Source organism: Varanus komodoensis, unplaced genomic scaffold (assembly GCF_004798865.1).
Source record: "Varanus komodoensis strain SLA01 unplaced genomic scaffold, ASM479886v1 scaffold3, whole genome shotgun sequence".
Taxonomy (NCBI): Eukaryota; Metazoa; Chordata; class Lepidosauria; order Squamata; family Varanidae; genus Varanus; species Varanus komodoensis.
In genome coordinates, this window is record NW_025335761.1 from 53,368,999 (window position 1) to 53,390,418 (window position 21,420).

Here is a 21,420-nt window from a genome sequence, read left to right on the forward strand (position 1 = left end):
CCAGTATTCCCGGGTAGGACAAGAAAGGAATTCTGACTGAACCTGTGGAGAACTGCTGCCAGTTAGTGTTGACAAAACTGAGCTGGATGGGCCAGTGGTTGGACTCCATATAAATCAGTTTCCTGTGTTCATCACTTGATAAACACATTGATGGCTACTAAAACAAGGGTTTCTGAAGAACCTGGGAGGCCATAAGGTATGGAGGTTGAGTTGTATTCACCATGGTGGTGCAAACCATTCTAGGGAGTTAGACAAGCCTTCTGAGTACTTGCTCACCCACCCATGAAGCACACCAGGTAACACTGCCGCAGTCAGTATCACGTAGCTTTCAGGGTGGTTTGTAACAGTAAAGGGGCTAGGAAGCAAGGAAGAGCCCTGAGTTCCTTGGATAAGTGGGGTGCAAAAATAAAATAATTGAGCCTAATTAGGAACACCATGTGCAAAAGGGGGAGCTCTTGTTTGGGCAGAAATAATACCAAGGTTCAGCAACTTAGCTTTGGACATTGGAAGGTAGCAGATAAAGTGAGTGTGCTCCCTTATGGCTCTGTGGAATTACTTTTCCTGCTGGGAATTAAACTAGGATTATTAGTCCCAGAATCCCTGGTTGAAAACAGATGCACAGCCAGTGTTCTATCTGAGCCAGTGCTCACAGGGTTGGGGTGCCACGACATTTTGATTAGCAGAGATGTCATCTGCCACCTGTATCAGGCTTGCTTGGTTCTTGGGCTTAGTTGTAATCTTCACAGTAGCTGGGGAACAAGAGGAATTTCCCAGCAACAGTATATAGCCATGAGCTGTCAACATGTGATGCGTGTGAGACCTTCCTCCAAGAAGTGCCTCCATGGGCAGTTTGATTGGTGACAAGGAGGAGGAGGACCTTCTCGGTGGTGGCCTCCTCATTGTGGAGCTAGCTCTCCACTGCAGCCTGCCTGGCTCCAACATTGTTATCTTCCCAGCACCAGCTTAAGGCTACTCTCTATGCTGAGACATTTAATGGCTTTAATGGACCAGTGGTGGTGGGGATTAAATTCTTAAATGGTTGTTCAATTCTGTTTTAAAATTTGAAGAGAATGTTTTTTCTCTTTATTGAGTGTGATTTTTAAATGCTGTTAATGGTCCAAAGAACTTCAGCCGTTGTGGGGTTTGTTATATAAATGTAACAAACAAAAATGATTTGGGGATGGCTTGATCTTGAATGAGGAATTAAGGCTCATTAGCTCTACAAAAGTCCTGCTTCTGGTGAGAGAAAAAAAGCTGCTAGAACTAGTTTGTTCGTATATATATATTAACAGAAGGGCTCCAAAGATTGTCATGAGGGAACCTGCACTGAAACAGTTTCTTCCCACTCGTGTACCATTTCTACTGGGTATTCCCCGGCAGGAAGAGATACTCCTGAGGGACCTGCTAGCCTTGGTCCCAGGTATCTTTCTGTGCCTTTGATGAGCAGGGACTCTTTGCGAGTGCTTTCTGATCAAATGCTTGCAGAAACGTGAGGTTTTGCGGTCATTCCGTTCCCTTTCAAAGGCTTTTGGGATGAGCAGCCAGATGCTAGTGCATCCTTTAAGATAACAGTATGCTTAGGTCAAGTTTGAAAATAGACATTTCTCCCCCACCCCCCAGTGAAGCGGGAAAAATAATTTCTTGTAATAATTCAAATTCTTCCTCTTGTAGAAAGGTAGTTATGGCAAAACTTGAAAGTGAGGAAAAGGAGTGTGGAAATGGATATGCCGAAGTGTGACCTTTTGAACTTGACCCTGCTGCAGAAAAGTGTGACTTGTTTCTCTTCTGCAACTAGTGGGTATGGACTTTGGAGTTACAATTCAGGAGATCTAGGCGTAGCCACAGCCTGGATTTCCCCCAGCGACATGATGAACCTGCTAGGCAACCTGTAGAAGGGCATCATTCACTGGTGCCATTGTTTTCTTTCATAAATGACATTTAAAATAACACACGCACCCCACGTACTTGGCCTGTGATAATGCATTTTGTTTTTATCATAAAGTACCTTTTGTCATTCTACTGAAAACTATTCTGTTTTGAAAGTCATCTGGCCCTTAGTTGTTCAACTCTTGTTTCTTGTTACCAAGAAAGACAAATGCTACGCATGGTGATTTAATTGAAATTCTGTCGGAGGAAAGCATTTGGCTTTTCCCAAGGGGGGCAGGGGAGGTTGTGGGCGTTGCCAAACTGGAGTCATTCAAGATGCAGTTGGACAGTCAGGGGTGCTGTAACCTGGAGCCCCACATTGAACCGTGGGTTGGACTCGATGGCCTTATAGGCCTTTTCTAACTTTACTATGACTGTAAGTGTTGAGTAATGCATATTGGGGCAAGAAATCTCTTCAAGGGTAAGATGATGGGATCAGGGAAAGAGTATTTGGGGTTATGATGGGTAAACAGTGCAATAAAAATGTCAACCCAGTGTGCAGCTGCTGTGAAATAGGCAAACTCTCTTTTTGACTTAATCAAGAAAGGAACTGAAAATAAAACTGCTACGATCATACTGCCTTTTATAAATCTATGGTGTGACTGCACTTCTCAAATACTGTGTACAATTCTGGTCATTGCACTGAAAAAAAGAAATGCAGAGCTGGTAGAAATGCAGATTAATGAGATGGAGCAACTCTCATATGAAAAAAGATTGAGAAGTTAAGTTTGTGTAAGTCAGAAAAAAAGTAAGAGGAGACATGATATAAATCTGCAGAATTATGCATGGTGTGGAGAAAGTGGAGAGGGGGATATTTTTCTCCCTCTCCCATAATATTAGCACTTGGGATTATCCCATGAAGCTGGCAGATAAAAGGATGTCGTTCCTCCCATAATGCATAGTTAAATGGTGGAATTCAGTTCCATAAGATGCAGTGTTGGCTGCTAATTTGGAGGGCTTTAAAAGGTGATTGAACAAATTCATGGAGAAGACTACCAAAGCTTGTTGATGGGTGTATGTGACTTAAGGAAGCAGAGCTTGTATGTCTGTGCATGCCAGTTACTGTGGAACTTAGGCAGAGAGTGCTGCTACACTCATGCCCTGCTTGGGCGATCGATGCCATAAGCAGCTGGTTGGTCACTGTGTCACTCTAAACAATAAGCTGAACTAGATGAACTCCTGGTCTCAGCTAGCCTAGCTTTTCTATTTATTTATTTATTAGATTTATATCCCACCTTTTTCTTGACAAAGAACTCAAAGAAGCTTACATTATTCTCTTCCTGCTGCTCTCCATCTTATCCCCAAAACTACAACCCTGTGAGGTAGGTTGGGCTAAGAGACTCTCACTGGCCTAAAGTGACCCAGTTCGCTCCATGGTTGAGCAAGGACTAGAACTCAGATCTTACCTGTGCTCTTAACCACGATACCACATGGGTTCTTATATTATCATCATATCCTCCAGAGTCCAGCATACCAGGAAAGCAGCACGTGGGCAAGCCTGTAGTAGGTAGACTGTGGCACAAGAAATTCCTGAAGAGGAAATGGCTTGGTTTCATAAGGTCCATCTATTCCAGCATTCCTTTAAAACAGTGGACAACCAGCTGCCCACGTATTTCCACAGGCAGGATATGAGTGCAACTGTCCCCCACTGCCCTTGTCCCCAGTGACGGTTGCGCAAAGGCACACTTGTGCTTTTTATAGTTGAAGCAATATAAAGGATAACTCTACGAAATCAGTGTTAAGAAATGTACATGTTCAAATGCTATTGATTAGTGGGAATGGGGGAATCAATCTTGCAATCTGATTAGGTATTCTTTGGAGAGTATCCTGTGAAGTTTTTAAAAATGAAAAACACAGACCTATCTTTATTTGGATAGGATCTTAAATCAATTTTCTTTTGCCTATAGGTTAAAGGATTCCCTGTTTGACTGCATCAACTTGGAACTGCTTCACTGTTTACTTTTCTGTTGCCTTATCTTCTCTATTCAAACTTAGATGTCCTTTCCCTTTTCCTCTTCCATTCTACAGGTAAGTTCTTGTATTGTGCAAAGGAAATAATAGTATTACCTTGGACTATAGTAGATGTGCCATTATTCATGACTTGAATCCTTGTGTTGCTGAAACACACTTGCAAACACATATAGACCAGACATTTCCCTGCCAATGCCAGGCAGCAGGCTCCACTCACACAAGATCGAGCATCCGTTGATGCCAAACCTCCTTTCTCTGGTATTATGGCCCTGTCAATATACTGCCTGCAAAGTTGGCCGAGTTTAGTGATGGCAAAGCATTGGATGACTGGCTTATGCCGGAGGTGTCATGTCATGTTTCTTGGAGATGTACAAAGTGGAAAGAAAGGACAACTTGCTTTTGGTTTCCTAGTGTTTTCAATTCTAACCTACAGTTAGATTTCTTTAGAATTTGGGATGACTTCTCGCACTTGAGATAAGGCTTCCTGGGTCAAACCAGAGGCCAGTCCGTTATCATGCTTGCCACAGCAGCCAACAAGATGCCCCTGGCAAGCCCGGAAGCAGGCTATGTCCACAGCCCCACTCTCCTGCCAGGGTTCCCACAAGCGGAAGCCAGTGCCTTACTGCTTCTAGTCAACAGCACCCTAATATTATTTCACTTGACCTTTCTGGAGCTCTTTCCATGGATGCTGTTGGCAGCGTATACGGGAAAGAAAAGTTCATTTTCTCGGTTAAAATGCTTGCACAAGTGCTTGGAAAAGTTCAGCCCTAAAGATCAGATTAGCAGAATTAAAAACTGCTGTTGTAAATAGTATGATTTGAGATTAGGCATACAAAGTACTGTGGATTAAAGATGATTTTTTAAAAAAACATGTTATGATATTCTGCAAGGAATGACCATTTTAAGTTCAAATAACAGTCCAAATTGTAGCTCTTTTATTGGACTGAGTAGGATGATCTGGCATTTTGGCAGATCGATGTGTTTTGGCATTGTTCTCCTTTCGTACTAAAGATTTGCATAACAGGTTGCCTGTTTTCCATTGAGAAATGCAGCATATTGGGCACTGCTTCTTTCTTTCACTGGAAATTCCCATGCAATGTTGATGCTCATATGCAAAGACCACAAAGCAGATGAAGCCCCGTGCATCTTTTTTCCCCTTTCCCACTGCAATCAAGATCGAGTAGCCACTCAGGAGTAGTGCCAAGAATGCAGTGTGCCTCTGCTCCATGTGTGGGCATTCTATATTATTGTTGTGCTTCCTGGTAAGAAATATCTTCCCAGTGTATTTTCTGATGGCTCTCTAGAAATCTGTCTTTTCATAAAATGGAACCCTGAGTTGCTATATATTGAATTGATATGAAATATGATTTCCTAGCGGACAATCTGACCCTGTAGCTTATACAAAGTTCTTGAAGACTGCTCTTTCTCAATTTGGTTTGTTGTCTCTGTAAATGGAGTCTTCAAAAAGCAATCGAAACGCTCTTCCAAAAGTGTTTTACTACTTTCTCTGGTGTATTTAGTACTTCTATTCCAAATAACAACATGCTGCTTGTCAGAAGGGGTGGTGATGGTCCATACTGCAGTTCTGTTTCTTATTTTTAGAAGGCTGCAAACCTTAAATCTGTCTCTGACATCCTGTATACTCTCAAGTCTCCTTAAATTATAAACCACTCCTTCATCACCTTCTCATATAACCTTCTCTTTCCCAATTTATGCTCTGTTTAAGAGTGGAGAAACTTGTTAAGCCCATGCTTGCTTCTCTTGGTGATCTCATCTGCTCAGGTGAACTCACAGCAGCCTCCTTTGATGAGTCCCTAAATCAACCATTGACCTTCCCACTGCTTCTCAGGGCTGAACTCAATGCAGCACACGTCCCTCATCTCTTTCTTACTAGAGCTTTTGTTTAAAGTGAAATAAAAGCTTGAAAAACTGGGACTGGCAGTCAGTAATGGGAGGGACTACTTAACCCTTTCCCCCTGCTGTTCACCTGCTAATAAATCCCTAACCATGCAAATAGGAAAAGACAGCCTAAGATGATGGGATCACTTTTTTTTGCCATAAGATGACATTTTCTTAGGACTGTCAACCAAAATGAAAAGTGAGCTTAGTCCTGTGGGTCCTTACTAGCCAAGGCAGAATATAATAAATACAAAAATTGCATCCATCTGCACTCACATACATAAGTTTTCTGGGCAGTTTACAACAGTTCTGTGCATGACTAATCTCAGGCTCCCTCCTATGTTTAACCAGTGCTTGTTTTTCATACATTTCCTGCAGAAATGTCTGTACTCAAAATGGCAAATATGTTTGAATTCTTCATGTGATAAAAATCAAAGTATATAGAACATCCAGTACCAATTCAGTTTCATGTGCTGTAATTCTCAAGCTGAATTGAAATGTTATTAGGTGTAAGAATTAATCCTTAACAAGGTTAATCAAAATGAAGCAGGTGGTAGTAAGTGTGGGCAGCTGGTATATGGATGGTGGGGCAGAGTTGATGGTTCTAAATGTGTTTTGATGAATTCATACAACAGCAGAAATGAGGCTGGAAATACATTGATTGAACAGGGAGTGATAACATCAGAATGAGAACCGGTCGACTTGAGCAGAATACAATTAGATGGACAGAGTGCACTGCAATGTTATGGAGAAGTGTGTTCCTCTGGAGAAGAGATTGGCATATTTGCATTTGGGAATTGTATGCCAGCTAAACTTGCTTATAATTCTATCCTGCTTCTCAGTTTAAAGCATTAAATCTGTTATTGCATTGTGTGGCTTTCTTCTTGCTGCAGCCTACCTGTGAGCCCATCTTATCTGTTCCAGAGGGTCTCTCAACCTGCTGGAGCAGATGTGGGCAATACCCCAAGGACTGTAAGGGGAAGCAGGTTCTGGCAGCCAATTTTATTCCACTGGTGGATGTCCAGTATTGGATACAGCACAAAGCTTCAAGGCATTCCACAAAATTACTTACAATAAATTACACAGTAATGTGGAAAAATGGATAAACAGTGATAGCCATGATTCATTCAGCAGTGGAATCTTTTGAAAGGGGTTGAAATGCTAAACCAACTGAATAAAACTACTTAACCCTTAAGTACTCTGAAAACAGATTAGTCTTATCTAGATTAGGCACTGGGGAATAGAAAAGGGAAGGGAATTCTATAATTAATTCATTTCACCTGTTACTCTGTGGCTTTGTGTAACTATTTGCTACTATTTTATTCAATAATAAAGGTGTACTAATGCTCCTTGTTGGAATGGTTGCTTGGTCCAGGGGTTGAGGTGGCTAATGTGGATGGAATGGTGAAGATGCAGAAGTCTAAGGCTTGGCCATTCAACCAGTCAATAAATAGTGGTTGGCTGGCCAATTATTGCCACATACTGTCTAATTAATAGTTACATCCTGAAAGTGAAATTGTAAGAGATGACTGTGTTAATTACAGTATGGAAGCCCCCAGTTATCTAAGTGTTTACAGAGCAATTTATTCCACTTACAATTGTGACGAATTAGTATTTATAGCCATATAACACAAATATATGTACAACTGTTAAAATAATCAAGCAGTGTTTGGCTTTATTCAGAATGATAAAGTTTGTTTGGAATGAAACATCCTATCTGTGCAGCAACTGAATAAAGGCAGAAGTTGATCTTGAATGTGGTTTTGGTTGTAATGAAGAGTAAGCCATATGTGAGACATACAGAAAGACTGTGGGAAGATAGGACCCCGTGCCTACTATGATGGCAAAATGATTAGAAAGGTAGTCCTCACATATTTTGGGCTTTGAGAAATGTTTCACTATGATTAAATACTGTAAAAAATATAGTTTCAGCCTTCAATCAAAACTGTAGAAGCGAAAAGAGGGTGCATGAAACCTTTGCTGATAGACAGATCTAATGGAGAATATGCATTGCTGCTCTCTTCAGCTTGCAGTGTGATTTGGTAAGCACTAGGGTGGAGTCAGAGGTAAAGCATATCGGTGACAGCCAGGGCTGTTGAGAAGGATGAGATGGCAGCAAATTTAATTTATGCCCTCTAGCTGTCAGTTATAAGAAGATCTTGTTATGTTGCCTCTTAGGAACTGGTCAACCTTGATCTAAGATCAAGGCGTTCTGAGTTGACTGAAGTGCAGAAATGGGACAGAAGGGAAGGCCAGTGACGGAGTTATTGCACAAATATAAACAAGAGGTAACCAGGTCACACGTTTTGCGGTAGTATGTTGACAGCTGCTATATTTCAGTCCCTTAACACCATCGATTTGCTCTTGAGCAGAACTTGCAAGACTGGTGACAGGGTAAAAGTAGCGTGCCGTTAATGTTGGTCCTCCCTGTCATTAATAATGACCCTTGCTCTGAGGAGCTGTGAAGATGATCCAGCTCAAAGCAAATACTGGTACTCGCGGCAAACTTTGCTGTAAGCTTTGCTCAGAGTATTTTTCAGCAGGTTTAATCAGACTTTGCAACCTTCAGAGTAGGGGCCTACAGGGCCCTTGCTTAAGCTCAGTTTATGACCTCTCACGATGTCAGTAGCAGCTCAGTGCTTGAACAACCTCAGCGAAAAAGCACTGTGTGAGAGAAATGAGCCATCGCTTGATGTTACGGTTCTCAAGTTGTGAACCCGCATGTGTGAACTTGCTCACTGAAAGAAGAGAGGATACGTGCTTTTGCACACTTCTAAGTACTCAGTTTGTTGCCACACTTGTGCTGTTGGAGAATTTCAACCACGTGTGTGTGACCTGTAAATGCATTTTCATACAACTGCATAGATAGAAGAAGTTCTGTTTCATTCTTTATGCATTTAATCATTTCTTGTGTGCATGTGTGTGTATTCTTTTATAGTATTTATCAATTGCAACATGGATGCAAGCAAGAAAACAGATCCCCCAGTGTCGATGGAAACAGTCCAACAAAAGGCAAATCCTGTTCGCAGCCCCATACCAGCTATTTATATACCAGAACAAGGTGGTTACAAAGAAAAATTTGTGAATGCAGTGGAGGACAAATACAAATGTGAAAAGTGTCATCTCATATTGTGCAATCCAAGGCAGACAGAATGTGGTCATCGGTATTGTGAGACCTGCATCAGTGCTTTGCTAAGGTGAGTCTTCCTTGGTGTTACATTATGTGAAGAAGTTTAAACATCCTGGAATCATGGTGTTGCCTTCCAAATATGAACCCTTTCTTGTTGAGGTTCTCCAATAAACAGGTGTGCATATTATGAATTACACATATAAAGGTTAAGAATCAGAATAAACACCACAACTTGTATGTGGGGCTCCAGAAATGGTCTCACCAGGTCACCTGTTTTTAATGTTGCAGAGGCTGGGTTCCCTTTTGACCTTACATAAGGTTTGAGTTGCTCTCAAGAAAATTGCAGTGCTTCTGAAGCTCAGGGTGAAAGTGGATGTGAGATGCAGCCCCTCCCTGGAATTGGGAGAAAGTTGGGGTTGGTGACCACACATTTTGGCTGTCAATTTGTGTTTGAGATATCATAGTGAGACTAAGAAGGTATGTTATATGCCTAATAATTACCACGGGCAATCCTTTTTTTCCCAAAGTCAAAGAAGAAATAGCTTAGAAACACTAAAAAGGCAATTGAATTTGAAATGGCATCTTTGCTAAGTTGATGCTGGTGGTTCTTCGGACAGGTATTTGACAGAACTAATGCATGAAAGAGACTAACATCTCCGAGCTAGCCAGCTGCTTCTCCAACATTGCAAAAACAACCTTGGAGAAGAGATTTAGGGGGCAAGGAGGGGAGGAGACTGGTGCCATCAAGCTAGAACTACGCCTCCTGCACTGAAGTGTGGTCCGTAGAAAGCTGAAATTGGCTGCTTAGTGTTGGGGGGATGGAGGCGACCTTCACCTCCGCGCTCTTTCTGCCCTGCATAAGGTGCCTGAAATCCTATGAATTTGGAGCTTGATGGGCATCCCCACAGAATCGCATGCTAAACAGTTGACATCTTTTTGGATAGATAGGAACTCACATTGTACAGATGCAAAAGAAAAAAGGGAAGTGAAGGCAACCCAGCTCAGGGTTTTTGTAGTGGGTCTGATGTTGTATAGTGATGGGTTGTTTCGGGCATTTTTACTGCAGGCTGCTGCTGTGAAGCGTCTTGCACAGCACCAAGCATCCATGTCTTTTCTGATCCATCACTCTAAATATGCAGACATCAGAAACACAACTTACTGATTCCTACTGAAAAAAGTCTCTGTGTTGGATTTTTTATTACAAGGGGTGGGACTTCTAATAATTTGTTTTTTACTAGATAATTGCTTTTAAAGTAGAAAACTGTTACCCTGCCTGCTTAAGAAATAGGGAAATTAATAGATCCAACATAGAGAAGATAAAATAGTTTAGGAAAATCTGGTACAATCCACTAGGGAAAAAGATAGTTGCAATTTTCAACAGGGTGCAACTGCTAATGTAAATTACATTGCATTACCATAAACTACTCCGTCCTGAGACTCTTGGTAAGAAGGAGGTATAGAAATACTATAAATAAATTTATACATACTCCATTGTCATGCCAAAAGTGCTTGCTGGCACACTAGCTAATGCTATTGGTGTTGCAGTAAAGTGTGCTCATGCAACAGAATTTCCATTAGTAGTTGTGCCCTGTTGGATGCTGCCCTTGGAGACTGATTCCCCAGCTACCTCCTCATGCACTGTGAAAAGGATGAAATGTGCACAAAATATTTTCTTTTCATTTCTCTGTGTTGGATGAGAGGCATTTGGTATGAGCAGTCTCCTCCTCAGGCCCTGTCTATTTGCTAGCGTATAGCAATTGTGCTGTGGAACTTTTAACACTTTCTCTGGGTCATCTGAGGATACAGATACAAGAACCACTGAATTTAGCTCTGTGAAGATTACTGCTCAGTATGCAGCAGTGGTTTAAAAGAGCAAATAGGATGCTTGAATGCATTCAATAAAGGCTAAAAGACAATGGTGCTGTATCTGGTGTTTGTTCAAATGCAGAGTACAGTTTCCAGCATTATTCTTATTTTGAAGGGACATAAAATTAGAGGTTAAAGAAAGGAAGAGATCTGGAGTAGCTATTTGGAAATGTGATGTGTCTTAACATGAGCTCATTTAAAAGATGAGGATTACCTTTGTCAAAATGAGTGTGCTTGAATTTAACTGTTTCTGAACCCAATCGCAAACAGAAGCAGTTCCTACCTTTTGCACAACTACAGTGCTTTGAAACCTCACTCTTCCATGGAGCAGGAGACAGTTTGGGCTTCAACCAGGGCATGTACACAGCCTGTGCACTGGTGCCTTAGAAGAAAGCAGAAAAGCTAGACTTCTCTGAGTGGTGCAGGCAGGTGTGCTGTTGATAGTTATGTCCAATTGCATTGCACCTCTTTGGTGTATGCATATCCAGCTGAACACTGGTGGAGGTGAAGGAAGCACTCGCTAGTCCCAATGACTGTTAGGCATGCATAGCTGTGTTTGTGCAGGCTTGGCAGGTGATCCATTGTGAAGTACCCTTATGCAGAGGCAACAGTAGCTTTCACCCAGTGCTATGTTCTTCTAAGTCAGAGGTGGGCCTCTTGTGACCTGCCAGATGTTGGATTGCACTCCCATCCATCCCAGACAGGATAGCCAGGGCTGAGTGATAATGGGAGTCATGATCCTAGAACATCTGGAGGCCACATGCTGCCATCTAAAACTGACAACCAATGGCTTGGTGTGGCATGAATAGAGCGTTGCAATGGTATTGCACTGTGCACTGTTTTCGCAAGGGTGTTGCTGCAGTGTCTCTGATAGACATTCTTATAATATAAGCCCTGGTTACAACTTGTGTATCCTTGCTCTGAAAAGCTCACTTAAGAAGTAACTTACCATAGTCTTTTAACAAAATGTTCAGTTTTCAGTTCCTTATGTCATAAACCTTCACCAATAGCAGTAATAGGGTAATTTATATTGTTGGCAGAAAAATGTGCAGATATGGTGTAGAAATATGCAAGGAGGGAGTAGTAATGCAACTCCGCTTGCAGAAATGAATTCTTGAGATTCAAAGTATACTAGTAAATTTAAGGCCTGTGTTATGTCTTGTGTGTGTGTGTGTGTGCGTGTGTGTGAATTGCAAGGACCAGCATATTCTCAGACTTTTTATGATTTTTATGCACTGACCTCTGCTTGATTTATTTTCAGCACTTGCCTGCGTATATGAAATGTTACATCTATGTAAACAGTTTCTGGTGTAAGATCAGTTTTTTCTCTTCTAGTTCTACAAGCCCAAAATGTACAGCATGTCAAGAAATAATAGTGAAAGATAAGGTATAGTTCCTTCTTCCCATTACTTTTTGTGAGCATTAAATTATAACAACAGTAATTTGTAGCAGGATGTTATGCTTCACAAATCTATTTTATTAGATATCCATATATTATATAACAAGAATGTGATTTTATATATTGGAAATGCATCTTTGGCTTCTTATTTTTTTCATGAATACAATTCTCGCACAGATTATCTTTTTCAGAGTTTGGACTCTTCTGGCTTCTTCCTAGACCTCCCATAAAATCTCAGCTTTGCTGACATACAGACACGTGATTTTTAAGGAGTATACCTGTACTTTTTGCTTTCTTTAATTGTATAATCTTTTGCACTATAAACTTTGTGTAAAGTCTCCACAAATGGGCAAAAGGAAGGTTGGTTGAGTAGCCAATCTTATATCTTAAAAGAAATAAGATATGGAGAAGCCCACCTAATTACATATGTTTCCAGAAGGCTTCTCTGATTTTTCAGTGCTGTTTAGATACCCATGTAAAAGGTTGCTAAACAAGATGTCTCAGCTTGTATTTCTCAGCAAAGTGATTTATTAATTGCTATATTCAAAATACAAAAAGTGCTTTTAAAAATCCTTGTTCTTTAGGCTATAGTGCATCTTACTTCAATATTATTTCTACATCTTGTGTCTAGTAAGAGCAAACTTGCCCTTAAGAAGCTTCTACATTCATTATCATTGAAATTAGCAGTGTCAGAAGCATCTGTTCTGTTAGTGAAATATGGCTAGGTTTCCTAAAAATTTCCTAAATAGGTAGTGGAAGGGGTAAAATCTGCTTTCAAAGATAGTGGAGCTCAAATTCAGATGTGTACAAATCAAATACAAAATTTGAAGGACATACTTTCAGGATTTCAAGAGAAGGGCTTCTGAGGGAACAATGAAGAGTTAAGTTCACCAGTTAGTGGAAGAGGCACTGAGATGACCTGCATCATATAGCCTTGGAAAATTGGTCTTTGCTTATACTCAGTCACAAATTGGGCTGGGAAGAATCACCACCCACAATATAAAGAAACATTAAAGACCTACCTACACTTCCTTAGAGAGGCTGCTTTACATTTTGAGAATGGGATCATGTTTCATTTAGATCCGTGATCAGGAAGAAAGGCCTGAAAGTATAGATTTTTCTAAAAATATAAAACCCCTCAGAACAATCTGTGGGAACATTCAGTCCAGAGTCCTTGGGAGCCAAGTAATTCCAGGATAGTTGAACTGTAGAATTCACTACCACAGGAAGTAGTAATACCCACCAATGTGTGTGGCTTTGAAAGGGATTAGGCCGATTAATGGAAGGTAAGGCTATCAGTGGCTACTAGTAATGATTAAGGAAACTGGAGAAATTAGTTCACATTTTAAGGTAAACTGGCATAGTTTCACACTGTTAAACCACTATATGAACTGTGACTCAGTTATCCTTCAAAACTTATGCTTTCCCAAATTTTGCAGTAATGTTTGCCAATAAAATATGTAATATGCACAAATTAGAGAAAACAATTTCCAGGTATGTATTATATAAGAAACTTGTTTGCAAAAAGTGCATGTATTTGGAGAAAAGTGAAAACATTGCTTAAGAATATCCATGAAAACTTCTAGAAAGAATAAAATCTCAGCATTTATTACAAAAACTTTAGGTTGGAAAAAATGAGAGGTGGAGAGGAACTGGAACTGACAGATTCATTCATCACTACACATTATGGCTATATTTCATTTATTTATTTATTACATTTATATGCTGCCCCATATCTTATAGGACTCTCTGGGTGGTTTACAGGATAAAAGTATACAATAAGAAGAAATCACTACAAATAATAAAATCGATTAAAACCCAATACACAACAACTGACAAGTCCAGGTGATTAAAAATTAATAGATGGCATAAAACAGTATGCGTAAAAACAATTTTTAAATCTATCTATCTATAAAAACATCTGGCACATAGATCTTTACCTGGTCCCTGGAAGGGAACAATGACTGCACCAGGTGCACCTCCTTTGGGATCGTGGGCTACAGCCACATAAAAAATTAGCTCTCTTATTGGAGACAGCATGCTTCTGTATCCCGGTTGCCTGGGAGAATACTAGGTACCTATTTTCTACATCAGGGCTTTCCACAGGTAGGTGGTTGGCCATTATATAAACAAAATGCTAGATAGGCCATTGGTCTCTTCTTGCATTCTTATGAAGCCCACAGGGAAACACATGAAGGCTCTGTTTATCTGCCGTGGCTAAGAGTAGATGGTACACCAACATCTCAGCATCTCTTTCTGGATCATGTTCATTCTTTTCCATTGTAAACAACAGTGTATAATTGATGTGTAGCTATTGTGAAAGCAAATGAATGTGTGGCACAGGTTTCTTGCCTGGATTAGGAATAAATAAAGGGAAGAGTTTGTGATAATGCTTGATCATTCTAACTTTAGGTGGATGACGGGTTCCAAGCTATTTTTCCACCATTGTTTGGTATTTCTTTATGTCATGATTAATTGAACTCTTCCCTTTTCAGTGGCTCTGTGTTCCTGAACTGGTCTTATTGCATTCCTGGGCACAGAATGTTATTTGCTGCAGCATTCTCTTGCTTCTCCCAAGTGGCTGATTTTTATTACCCCACATACATTTTATTGCATCATAAAACCTATTCCATACCCCGTGGGACCTTTGCACAGGGTCTTTCCTTGTGCAGACAGTCTAAAATAAGGTCTTGAGTCTGAGTCCAGGTAGCCCAGTGAAAAGAGGGATACAGGTTGACGATGCAGAGCTGAGGTCAAATCCAATCTGCTGCATTCCTTGTGGGCAGGTGCAGCTTTCCTTCAACTTCCATTTTCCAGTAGAGAACAGTCCAACAGACTATACAGCTGTTGGACTGTTTGGTACCTTCATTTTAAAGTACCAAACACTTAAGTGTGGCAATAGGAAAGGAAATGGTAGACCAAGATAGACCACGCCTCACTCTGTTAGCTTCACACGAACTTGACTGTTTCAATGCTCTGTTAAGGAGTAGAGAGGAGCAAATTGTCAATTTCTGTGAAATTGTGGCTCTCTCTTGCTGATAGTATTGACCAGTGTTGCAGACACAGAGTTAGTCTCCAAGGTTGTCTGAAGATTCCATTGGCTTACAAGATACTTTTCTTGAAGCTAAACGTCTTCTTTCTAACTGGGCTGCTTTAAGGGCAGATTGTACCAGCAGATTTTGAGGTAACAAGCAAAATATTTTCAAAGGTATTTTACTTTTAAAACAGACCCTCAGAGTGTTCTCTCTCTCTCATCTTTTGAGAGCCAGTGTAGTTGTAGTGGTTAAGAGTGCAGGACTGTGACTCAGGTGATCTGTTTCTAGTCCCTGCTCAGCCATGGAGCCACTGGCTGACCTTGGGCCAATCCCAGACTCTCAGCCCAGCCTACCTCACAGGGTTGTTGTGAGGAAAAGAATAGAGCAGGAGGAGGAGACTGATGTAAGCCATGTTGAGTTCTTTAAAAGAAAAAAAGGCGGGATATCCATCTAATAGAAATAAATAAATTGGTTGCAAGGTGGGCTGATAAATTATGGCTTGTGTTGCATTGCAGAGGGTTGAATGGCCAAGCAAAGAGTACACCTTCCTGTGCATTTGCTAAAAGCAAAGACTTTGAACAAAACAAGTTTGAAAATGCAGACAGCCTTCAGACATGTATACATGGCACAGAAGAACATGATATAAATGAAAAATTTTCCTTCTAAGCAACATCACACATCATAGCAATATCGTTGCCTTGCTGTGCATGCAGAAATTGGGGTGGGGGTGGCCTGATTTATAGCCATCAGCTTGTGGTGACAACAGCAGCCACTGCACTCAGACCCGGAGAGATTGTTCTGAAAACGTTTTTCCTCCTTTTGTGCGCATCTGGCGAGTTGTATTGTTATGACTACTGTATGAGCCATTGTCTATTACATAGTCCTTTGAATCAAGCATGGCTGCGCTTGGAACACAACTATAACTTTGTTCAATATTTCTTGATTCTAGATATTTAAGGATAATTGCTGTAGGAGGGAGCTTCTTGCCCTTCAGATATTCTGCAGAAATGAAAATAAAGGCTGCAGAGAACAATTAACCTTGGGACAGTTGCTTGTAAGTAGTGAGGCATTTTGCAGTAACTCCCCAACTCATTTCTGCCCTTCATCTCCCTCCTTATCCAGGTCTAAAAAGTAGTTTTGTGTTTTGTGATGCAGAGCCCACCCACCCTCTTAGGTTAGGTTTTTGGGTACCCTGCATTTAGCCTGCCCAGTTTGCCTTTTGGAAAAGAAGTGTTTTGTGATTGGAGTTGCCCACAGGGCAGCCATTTTATGAATGGGCAAGTTCTCCATGGTGGCCATTTTGTGGGAGAACCCGCAACACTCAAAATTCCAAATGTGCCCATTGTCGCAGATACCTTCAACTCTGGAAGGTTAAACGCTGTGACATTTGATGCTGAAATGTGTAAACAAGCTGATGTCCACTGGGTTTGAATGTCATAAATGTAAAACAATGTTGGATTAAGTGTTGGTGCCTTGTCTGAAGAACAGATCAGTCGCCTTCAACTTTATCTTACAATATTTTCTCCCAGTATCCTCTTCTACTTGCCTGGTTGAGGTCTCCTAGACCCAGATTGCAATCCAATTGATTTTTGTAATTGGGGTTGCTTGACGAATTCAGTCACTGGATTCTGATAGGAAGTGGCCTGCATCTTCCAAAAGAAAAAAAAATAATAAAGCATTTAGAAATGGTGTTTTGAGATAAAATACGTGTTGAGATGCACATTGCAAAAAGATGCCATTTAATGTTATTTTTGAACATAGAGCAATTCACAGATACAGGCATGGAAAGATGGCATGGAATAGAGTTATGAGCAAACATGCAACATAAACACAGACTGAAAATAGACTGACCATCTTAACTAAGACCCACCAGTTTAAAACTAATGCACCAGAAGAAAGTGTATCTCAGAGTGGTGAATAGTGTAAACCAACTTCTAATGCAGTGTGAGGACAGATATTAGTTATCCTATAAAACCTGGCAGAAGTTGTGCTTTTGTAGCTATCAAAAGGATGGATTAGAATGGTGGGAAAAAAAGAAATGTTTGGAACTCTGTGGTTAACATTTGTGTAATCTCTATAATGTAATATTTAATAGCATTCTTTTTTATGAAAAGTCATGTTGAGCAAAGCTGGAAATCCCCTTTATTTTTTTGGCACCAGTGTTGAAGTGTTAGGAGTTTGTCTTAAACTTTAGCATCAAACCAGTTTTACAAAACTGATAAAAACACAGGTAGCCAAGTTTCTTGAGTTCTGTTTACTTGGTTCCATGCTTGACGTAACAATAACGGCTTTAACATAAAGATACCTGTATTTATGCTCTGGCTAAAACAAGGGAGAGCAGTGTTTTCACATTTTTTTTGTTGGGAGGAGGTTCTCCTTAAATATACATAGCAAGATTCATTATTACTGGCTAAAGTAGATGAGAAACAAACTCAGTGATTTGGTACATTTGCTTCAGACACATCTGAAAAACGACTGTCTGTTTGAAGAACTTCCATGCCCTCGTGCAGATTGTAACGAAAAAATACTGAGAAGAGACTTGCCAGACCATGCTGAAAAGACCTGTAAATATCGGGAAACAACATGTAAATATTGTAAAAGCCAAGTTCCAATGATTATGATACAGGTGAGTGTGTCCTTTACATTTATTAAAAAGAAAAAAGGAGTAACGTGAAAACTTTTAAATGATGTGGAAGAATCTTCCCCAGCAAGCACTGTTTAGAATGTTAAGAATCCCAACTTGCTTAATCACTGGGGAAGATGGTAATGCTAGGGAAAGTTGGAGAGAGAAGGAAACAAGAAAGTGCAGCTATGAGATGGAGAGGAAGTCGCAGTCTTAAGCTTGCAAGAACTGAACTGTGAAGGATAAGCTGGAGGTAACTTGACAACATGTAATAACAAAAGTACTTTCTTAAAACCTGCTCTGATCTCATGCACAGTGGAACATTGTCCAGTGCTGGACAGTCCCTCATCTCTTATGTGGGGGGAAAAGTTCTAGAAAATTAGGCCGGAAAGAGAAAATTTTGTTCCGGATGAGAGGAAAGCAGCTGCTCTTTTAGAAGCCTATTTTTTCAGTGACCCTAAAAATGAAACTGAAAAGCAAGTTTCTCTCTGCAATGGGGGAATCAGAGCTATGCAAATTATTATTTTTTATTGTTCTGACTTAGGAATGGATAAACTCCGCATGCCCTGCAAAGTAGGAAATCCCCTTTTGTAGGTGAACAACTAGTAGAGTGATTTTCAGTTAAAGGAATACTTCTGAGGAAAGGAACGCTTCAGCATTGATTGTTAATGTTCTCATTTTGTTCACTGTTTAAAATAACCAACACGCAAGTAAATGCAGAACTGCTGTGCATATGCTAGAGAGCAGCTGTTCTAATAGATGCAGGTAAAAATGTGGTTCTCTACCACTTAAAATGGCACATGTTGAAAGCTACTCTTTCTTCACCAGATAGTCAATTCACTTAAAGTGAAGTGGGGTGAGGAAAGAAAACCCCAAAGCCCTATATGTGGTTATGTTATGGGTTTTTTTGAAAAACAGGAGATGAGAAACAAAACCCCACTGCTTGTATCCAGCAGTGGTTCTCCTTAACAGAAAGTGCTTCCACTTGTTAGAACACCTAATTTCTCCCAAATTCTTCCAAACTACCAAAGCCTTGTGCACCCATCTCCAACATGTTCTGGAGGGTCTTGTAATCCTCTCGGAAGCTGAGGGCTTGGATTGGTGGAGGAATTGGGGGAGATTGGGTGCCCGGACTTGTGGAAGTGCTTTCATTCCTGATGTGAAGAAAAGGCCAACAAAATAGCATGGCGGGGACATAGAACTCATGTCCTTATGGGGCTCCTTGCTTTTTGTAAAGACAGTCAAATCCTAGTGTCTCCATGGACTGGCTGCGTTGCTGCATGTATAGCAAAGTAGTGTATTTGAAAAGAAAGAGAAGCAAACATTGAGCATTGCTGCATCTTTGTCCCTGTAAGGCAACAGTACCTTAAACGTGCTTGATTACAGGGAACCTATTGCCACCTGGATATTCTAAGATTCTTTTTTTACCCTCAAGGAACATCAGCCCATGAAAAGTAGGAAAGGCCATGGCTTACATACATGAGTTAGGACCACGAGTTAAGGCAGATCAAGTCCCTTGTGCCATTGCAGGTGACTGTAAGATAGGGCCTACATTCAAAACTTTTCACGTTCATTCAAAACGTGAGAAACGGAATTGGTCCCACAAGCGTGACATTGCAGGTAACATTAGCACTGCCTACTGTACCTCACACTATATCCAGAAGGTGAAATTACCTTGTTTGCCTGTCAATTATAACAAATGCTACCAAGAGCCAAAGGAACTTAATGGAAAAGCATAGCCATACACAAAGCCATAAATTTAAAAAGAGTGGGTAAAGAGTCAACTGTTCTGTTTTGAATATATACATTAATGCAAGCAGATCATTAAGCTAAATAATAATCCAGGCATAATTGATGACTTAGGGGTGTTGGTTCAAATGTAACAAGAGCAGAAGGCTTTTGACCCAATGACTGAGTGGTGGTGGGCATTTATTCTTTGCTCCCTCTCAGGTGTCCATCAGCCAGGTGGTAAAGTCCTTTTTTTGTGCAAGCAGATCTTTGGCCCTTGGATTTAGATGTTGTTTTTATTCTGTAATTGCTGTGTTTTCCATTGTTTTTAACACATTTGGTTTACTACTGTTTTAATCCTTTGTGCCTGGAGGGTCATTTTTCTCAGTAGAAAGGTGGAGATCAAAATTGATAAGGAAAACCTTTTCAGGCTTTTTTTCCCCCTTAGGTTTCTCAGAGGCCACTTTTCCCATCTGTCCATTAATTCCCACATCACAGAAGTATAATTTAGAGCCACATGAACATATGCAATTATCAGCGATTTTTCAAGGGCAGAATTTGTGTAGGCAGAAACTTGCAAGCAGAAAGAAGCCACCACAAAGGCCTGCCAGCACTGCATGCCTCAACAGCGCTTTGTCCGCAGCACAATGCCCAAGCTAGCAGGGCAACTGACTGCTTCTGAAGCAGTCAGTGTGGTGGCCAGTGTACACCAAGCGTTACTGTTTGTTGAATTGGCTGCTATTTTAAATCCACTGAAACGGTCCATAGAGCAGCAACAGCAGTTTCACATCGCTGGGCTACCTAGAGCATTCCACTTCCCTGTTCCATTCCTAACTTACTGAGCGTCCATTTTATTTCATTGCAAATGACATTTATCGACAGCTGTCGTAGGCCTAACTTCCTGTAAAGATCCAGTTAATTCCTTCAACAACACAGGAGGAGCTGAAGCACTTCCACTGGTAGCCTGTTCACAGATGCTAAAAGGTGCAGTAATTGAACCTATTGCCACCTAGCACTCCTTTATAAATAATATCCAAGGAGGAGACATGTCCCATACATTTCCAAAATATTGCATAGAGGTTTTAGAAATAGATTTCGGGAATATATAAAGCAGCGATAAAATACCTTGGTGGGATATTCATATTAAATAAATTAACCTTACCCCAATTGTAAACTTGATTGATTGATTGATACCCTGCCTTTTTCCTACAAAGGGCTCAAGGCAGCTTACATCATTCTCCTCCATCTTATCCCCACAGCAACAACCCTGTGAGGTAGGTTGGGCTGAGTGTCTGTGGCTGACCCAAAGTCACCCAGTTGGCTCCATGGCCGAGTGGGGACTTGAACCCGGATCGCCTGAGTCCCAGTCCCAGCTCTTAACCACTACACCACGCTGGCTCTCTCCACACTTATCCCCACAACAACAACCCTGTGAGGTAGGTTGGGCTGAGAGTCTGTGACTGGCCCAAAGTCACCCAGTTGGCTCCATGGCTGAGCACGGACTAGAACCCAGATCGTCTGAGTCCCATGCTCTTAACCACTACACCACACTGGCTCTCCTTTTCCCTCCATTCCTCCCCGGCACACCTTTTTGCCCTCTTCCAAGGCCTTTGGCATCCTGGGAGAGACAGCTAGCATGGGTCCTTCCATGCTGGAGGGGGAATAGGGCAAGGGCTCAGCCCCCAATGCAGGACCACCAGGCTCCAGATAATGCTATGTGTCCCTGTACATCAGTGGGAGGTCACAGGATTTCACTCTTAAAATATGTAATGAATGGCATTATTTTTCCCTGCTTAGTTTCTGATTATTAAGATAGAAATGATGAAGAAGGTATCCTATAATG

At 40.9% G+C, this 21,420-nt stretch overlaps 1 protein-coding gene across 9 annotated transcripts in view; it reads left to right on the forward strand.

Moving 5' to 3' along the window:
• The window catches only part of TRAF3 (TNF receptor associated factor 3), a 97,774-nt gene that overhangs the window by 46,527 nt on the left and 29,827 nt on the right, over positions 1 to 21,420 (forward strand). For 3 of the 9 annotated variants that reach the window (XM_044436019.1, XM_044436023.1, XM_044436022.1), the window contains 5 exons: positions 3,834 to 3,954; positions 8,735 to 8,993; positions 12,128 to 12,179; positions 16,176 to 16,280; positions 17,685 to 17,852. In XM_044436019.1, coding sequence (XP_044291954.1) covers positions 8,752 to 8,993; positions 12,128 to 12,179; positions 16,176 to 16,280; positions 17,685 to 17,852 — 567 coding nt within the window. In that variant the 5' untranslated portion in view covers positions 3,834 to 3,954; positions 8,735 to 8,751. Of the gene's footprint in view, positions 1 to 3,833; positions 3,955 to 7,974; positions 8,085 to 8,165; positions 8,994 to 9,214; positions 9,342 to 12,127; positions 12,180 to 16,175; positions 16,281 to 17,684; positions 17,853 to 21,420 lie in introns of those variants that run through there. The other 6 variants (XM_044436018.1, XM_044436026.1, XM_044436021.1 and 3 more) reach the window with 5 other exon arrangements.